General features: G+C 44.4%; 1 protein-coding gene and 1 long non-coding RNA gene across 2 annotated transcripts; both read left to right on the top strand.

Moving 5' to 3' along the window:
* The first annotated feature begins 756 nt into the window (after nucleotides 1-756).
* On the top strand, nucleotides 757-2,182 carry LOC125551966. Its single transcript, XM_048715393.1, has one exon. It carries the CDS (start codon nucleotides 800-802, stop codon nucleotides 1,928-1,930), a length of 1,131 nt encoding a protein of 376 aa, XP_048571350.1. The 5' UTR covers nucleotides 757-799; the 3' UTR covers nucleotides 1,931-2,182.
* A 2,459-nt stretch (nucleotides 2,183-4,641) lies between these two features.
* Nucleotides 4,642-5,491, top strand: LOC125551967. The gene is made up of 2 exons (XR_007303341.1): nucleotides 4,642-5,161; nucleotides 5,271-5,491. It is a non-coding gene; the product is annotated as an uncharacterized LOC125551967 (long non-coding RNA).
* The last annotated feature ends 681 nt before the right edge of the window (nucleotides 5,492-6,172 follow it).

Consider the following 6,172-nt stretch of genomic DNA (forward strand, 5'->3'; position numbering starts at 1 on the left):
GCTCGCCAGCACCCCATCAACGTTCGTAGTTCATATCCACGCCAATTTTTGGGCAAAACATAGGTGGTAGAATGCTACGCCAAAATTTTGAGGTGGTAAGGCGAGCTGGGGCGGCATCCAAACACACCCTATGTAACACGGACTGTGTGTGCCGGTTTGGGTCCTTGTTGTGCTTAACCTTCAACTAGTTTCTGTGCCTTACGTTTCTATAGCTTTTGTGGCGTTGATAAACAGACTGTGGCAGTACGTTTGCTGCTCACCGCGTGCTTTTCACTGTAATATGACCGAATTTGTGTTTCATTTCTGAATGGGAATGGAACAGGGGCGTGGCCCTTTTCTTCTAAAAAATCGTGTACCAGGTCATATCCACATGGGATTGGATTATCGACATGTATATCCATGTTCCTACAAAGAGTGCGCTGACCGTGGCGGAGCAGGTTAAGCCGTACCTTGGTCCCGGCAAAACAAGAAACTTCTCGGAGATTCCAGTGGTCAAACAAAGGTAATTTCTTGGACGAAGTTTATATCTTGTGAAACTATGAATGTTGTAATACGTACAACAGACGAGGTGCGCTAGCGGCAACTAATCGCGTCAAACCACGCGTTTCCTTGGCCCAGTGAACAACTAACGGTCATCCCGACTTTCTTGTTAACTCCCTTTTACTAATCACACGATAAGATCATATCGCAAACATATTTTCATATAGTTTCAGTGCGGCACCCGTACTTGTACTCTTGTAGTATATATATGCAAAGTAAACTTGAAGGACACACACAAGAAGCAGAAAATCAAGGAGCCATGTACGCGACCAAGCCGCTCTCTCTCTTCATGAGCCACCCGGAGGCGGCTTCCCGGCCGCCGCCCGACGGCCGGAACTCGGGCTACCTCGTCGTCAAGGGCAACGACGACGGGGACGACGACGAGACGTGCTGCTGGGGGCAGTGCGGCGGGACGCGCGTGCGCGACCTCCCGTTCCCGCAGGACCGCGTGCTCACGCTCCGGTACACGGAGCACCACGGGCAGAGCAGCACCACCTACACCGACTCCGTCGTCTTCGTGCCCGTCCCCGACCAGCCCGTCGCTTCCAACCGCTACTACGCCGTCGTCGCCTCGGGCAAGCGCAAGGGGCTCGTCCGGACCTGCTCCCGCGAGGAGGACATGACCCCGTGCTGCTTCTGCCGCTGCATCAACGACGTCAAGCCGCAGCCGTTCGACCCGGCCGACGTCTACCAGCAGATCGAGATCGTCCAGCGCCGCCGGGGCCGGTTCACGGCCAAGGCCGTCGCCGCCGACGGCTACCCAAACTACCTCTACCGCAAGAAGTATTGGCGCGTGTACGCCTCCAAGCCCACCAAGAACCGGCTCGACCTCGGCGACGCGCTGGGCCTCAACGTGGCGCACCGCTCGCGCCAGCTCGCCGACGCGAGCCTCCTCGACGTCTCCCCCGCGGCGACGGCGGTGTCAACGGCTGTCGGGAAATGGTACTGCCCGTTCTATCTCATCAAAGAAGACGGCGTCTCCCCGTCCGAGCAGATGGACCGCGCCGCCTTCTACGAGGGGGCGCTCGAGCAGCACTGGGAGCCGGTCCACGACACCCACGGCGGCTCTAAGCTGTACAGCAGGAAGGTGCTCATCGGCGGGAGCCTGGAGGCGACGCAGGAGGTGTCCAGCGGCGCCCCGCGGCACGGTGACGGGTACGTGTGGTTCAGAGCCGCGGCCGGGCAGAGCGTGGGGGTGTGCGCGAGCGTGTGGGAGAGGATGCGGTGGGAGGAGTACAGGGGCGGGTGGGTCGACGAGGAGGAGGAGGCCGAGAAGGTGGCCGGCCGGTCGGTGCTGGTGGAGAGGTTCGTCGTCAAAAGGATGGACAGGACCGTCGTGGTGGCCTTTGACTTTGTGCACCTCAACAAGGTCAGGGGGAAGCAGGCGTGAGAACTCACTGCAGAGTGTACACCCATCACAGAATCTTCCGTTAAGTATTGTGGTATAACCCACCCGCAAAAAAAAAGGTATTGTGGTATAGCTTGGTAAATAAAATTGTGAGATGCTAGTGATAAGGGATTAAGGATTTTGCTGCTCGTCACATTTCCTGCCTCCTTTTGTTGGAGAATTATTTGTATTTGTATGTAAATTAAGATTTTTGTACCTATTTATTACAACATAATTTGAGCAATGCTTCACCAACTCCACAACCTATATTATGGTATGAGATGTTGCAAATCCATGACTCCCATATCTATTGGGCACGGAAGCATGTTTGTAACAAGTACTTCACGAGATGTACTTCCTTTGTATAGAGATATAAGAGCGTTTCTCTTATATTTTTACAGAGGGAGTAGAAGATTTCCCTTCAACTGAAGAACCAAGGTAATCAATGCATGAAGTTTTTCACGAGTCAAATGATAGCTTGTCTTGCTTGTTGCTAACCTCTTAGTGTAAGAGTTTGTAGCAAGCGGCAATTGTCTCTCGGTGAGAAACCAAGATATCAATCCATGGAGGTACAAGATTTTCACACCGATGATAAGTTCTACAACACAAATAAAATTTGTACGCCAACAATACCAACAAGGGTGTCAACCTTACCAGTCTTATTAGTAGTCTGATGACAAAATAATTAAAAGATAATGTGGCAGTAGATAATATTTTTTATTTTAAAAAATGATAACTGAAAATAAAAATGCGTATAAAGGTGTTGGAAGTTAATTCTTATGCTAAAAACTGGACCAAGTTTATAGGTTCATCAAGTGTAACTCTCGAATACATAAAAATGTGGCAAGTAACATAATCATATGAAAAGGTTTAAAATGAAATATCTCATGCTCATGCTAGACTAATTGTGATGTGATGATATTACATAGGCAGCATACCCATAATTATGTGGACCGAGACTCACCTTGCATCTATAACTAATAATTTGTTCAAGGCCGATGCACCTTTTGCACCTAACAAGCATTAAGTGTAAACACAAATAATTTCTTTACACATGATTCCATGCTATTGTTTGCGGGATTTTATTAGATGCATCTATAATACTTAAATAGTTGATCCCCACTATCCTATTTCACTTGACATGCAACATGTCCACCTCAGCAATAGTGTCACCTCAGCAATTATTTCCTTTTTATTTTCAACAAACTGTCTGATTTCACCTCAGCATACCACTATGATCATTTAGTTGTTGTTGCAAATCCATTATCTTTCCCGTGAAGTTCAGTAGTTACTTATCAAAGATAGAAAGGAGAAGATTCCATGTCATGCCACTCAGGTATCATTATTGTACCTATATTTTTTTGACTCTTTGAGTGTTGTGTAGCTTAGCTATTATGTGAGATCAAAGGGAATTAACTCCAGCAAATTGATACAAAGATAATTTGTGAGGTTGTGTGTTTTATTTTCTGTTAGTTGTTACACGCAATTGATTTTTGCGGCTTGGCGCTGCTGGTCATAGTCTATGACAGGAACATTGGATTAGAAAAAGGTGCTATCTAGAACATGTCTCATCGTTGCCGGTTGGAATCACAAACCATGCTAATGTTGCCAATTTTGTCTTCATTCACAGATTTAGTCCTTTACTAGATTCATTGGTTCTAAATCTAAGTTTCAGGGATTTACAAAGAGCAACATTCAGGTTCACATATACAGGTCATATAGATAGTGATCTATTCCAGTCCTTGGCCATGGAGTTCATTCTTGCATATGTATTGTGCTCTGGAAAGCAATATTTGATGATATGTCCGACATCACCTAATATTTTTGTGAACACTTGCCAGATTATATGGTACATTTGAGTTTATGCATTATCTTATTTTTCTTCTAATTCTGTATATGACAACATAGTTATCGCAATGGTTCTGGGCTGGGAGTCATGAAGATCGCTTCCCCTAAATGCAGCCTCTAGAAAGGTTAGACATTTTCTATTCATTTCAGGAAGTATTTTCTGGAGCCTAATCTGAACTATAATTTCCTGCAAAAAACTAACCCGAGCCATAAAATGCTTCCAGGCATCTCGAAACAAAGAACTGATTACCCATCCATCTTCTACAATAAGTATCCAGAGGTTTTCCAGCAACCATAAAATAGAAGTTAAAGGCTCTATTTAAACAAATCTGACCAAACTTTTGTTGTGGCCCAATGATCAAAACACTAGATGGGTCAAACAATGCTATACCTCCTCACCAACCCGCAACTATGGACAAGAAGAAAAACAAAATAAGTAATAATTTTATAACTCTTTGTATAGGTCGATTAGTTCAGGTCAATTGAACATGAATTCAAATGATGATTTTTGTTAGCATGTACTCTTTAGCTAAATGAAGTACTAAATATAGAGAAGCTGAAACCACCAATAGAGAGAGGTACCAAATTATAAAGATATTTCCTATTCACCATTGAATTTCTCTTGAATGCCATATTTGCAGGCCACCATGGAAAAGAGGTAGATCTTCCAGCAAGAGAACTTCATCTCAGTTTGTCAGATGGTATAAACAACAATGTGACAATGAACAAGTAACAAGGTTGTCGTGGAATTGTCACGACAGATTCCTAGTGTGAGGACTTAGTCGTGAGGCCAACGCATCTTTGTGGTAGCTTGAGAGGGGTTGAGTGGAATCAAGAGATGCAACACAAGACAAGGATTTAGACAGCTTCGGGCCCTGAGAAACATCATCCGGTAATAGCCCTACATGCTGTTTGTGGCTAGATCTCATTATGCTCATGAGAGAGTCGCCGTAAACCGGCTCTCCTAGTTGTGTCTAGCCTTAGCTATTATTTTCTTCTTATCCCTCTTGGGGTGCCCTGCCCCTTCTTATATATGTTGAAGGGGCGGTTTATATGACTAGTCCTAGTAGGATTAGGATTAATCTATTACAAGTGGAGTCCTAGTCTTGCTTTCTTTATAGGAGAATATTCCTTATGCCTTTCCTCTTAAGCCGGCCCACCATCATACGAACCGGCCTACTGGGTCTTGGGCCTTGTCGTCCGTCTGACCCGCTCGCCGGGTTACCAATGAGCCGCCAAGATCAGGCGGGTTACTAGTGAGTCGCCAAGATCGGACGGGTTACCAATGAGTCGCCAAGATCCAGCCGAGTCATACATCCGGCCGGTTACACCGCGGGGTATATCCCCGACAAAGGTTATGAGTATAATCGGAACAAAAATTTATAGGTACTATCAGTTCTCTTATCCAAATAAAATTAGTCAAAAGTATGTTTCTCTCCGCTAACCTGATTACACAAGTACAACTATACTAATAATGTTGATTTTTGAACAGCAGGGATGACATGGTCAAGCATGCATGTGAGCAGCTGCAAACTACACGTCTACCTACAATTAGTTATAATGTGGCTTAAATCAAGAATAAGTGATCATTACATGTATCAAGTACAAGTGTTATCCAAATTAACTCTCATTAGTACTATTGATGATCTTATACATGTATTTGCACAATACATGGTTAAGAAGGAATAAAAATATTTGCTTGAATGATTGTTAATATTTCTCAATGCATCAATTCTTCTCTACAAATTCCTGCAGCAACGCGCGGGGTATCATATAGTATCCTTAATGGCTATAATACAATGCAAGACTTTTCACTTTTTTCAATACAATAGTTTACTTGCAAGATTAAACCCAGCTAATGTACTCCTTGTCCACCACTGATTACCCATCTAAACTAGCAAAGAGTCGACAAATAACATGAGAAATTATGCATACATAAATCAAACATAGGTCATCCATATGATCTGAACAAAAAAATAACATAGGTCATCCATATGATTTGAACATAAAAGACAATTCATCACATGATCAACATCACAACAAGTGTTTACATAAGATTAACCATAATCATGCACGGAAACTTGAATGACTATTGTATTGATCTGCAAAGGGGAGAGATTGCATCTTGGCTACTGACATGAACCCATAGTCTGGCCTACTCACAACTCATCTCAGAGAGACGAGGAACAACGTTGACGAAGATGTAGCTGAATTATCTTTTATGTTCAGGGGGTATCAAAGCTGGAAACGAAGATTGCCTTCAAAGTGAAGCAGTGGGGGCGAAAAAGCAGTCGATAAATATGATGAATGTCACGGGGTATATTAGCCTCCAGGATAGAGGGGGCACCGGGAGTGCCCTAGGGTGCATAGGCACCTACACAAGCCATCTAGGGGTTG

Source organism: Triticum urartu, chromosome 4 (assembly GCF_003073215.2).
Source record: "Triticum urartu cultivar G1812 chromosome 4, Tu2.1, whole genome shotgun sequence".
Lineage (NCBI taxonomy): Eukaryota > Viridiplantae > Streptophyta > Magnoliopsida > Poales > Poaceae > Triticum > Triticum urartu.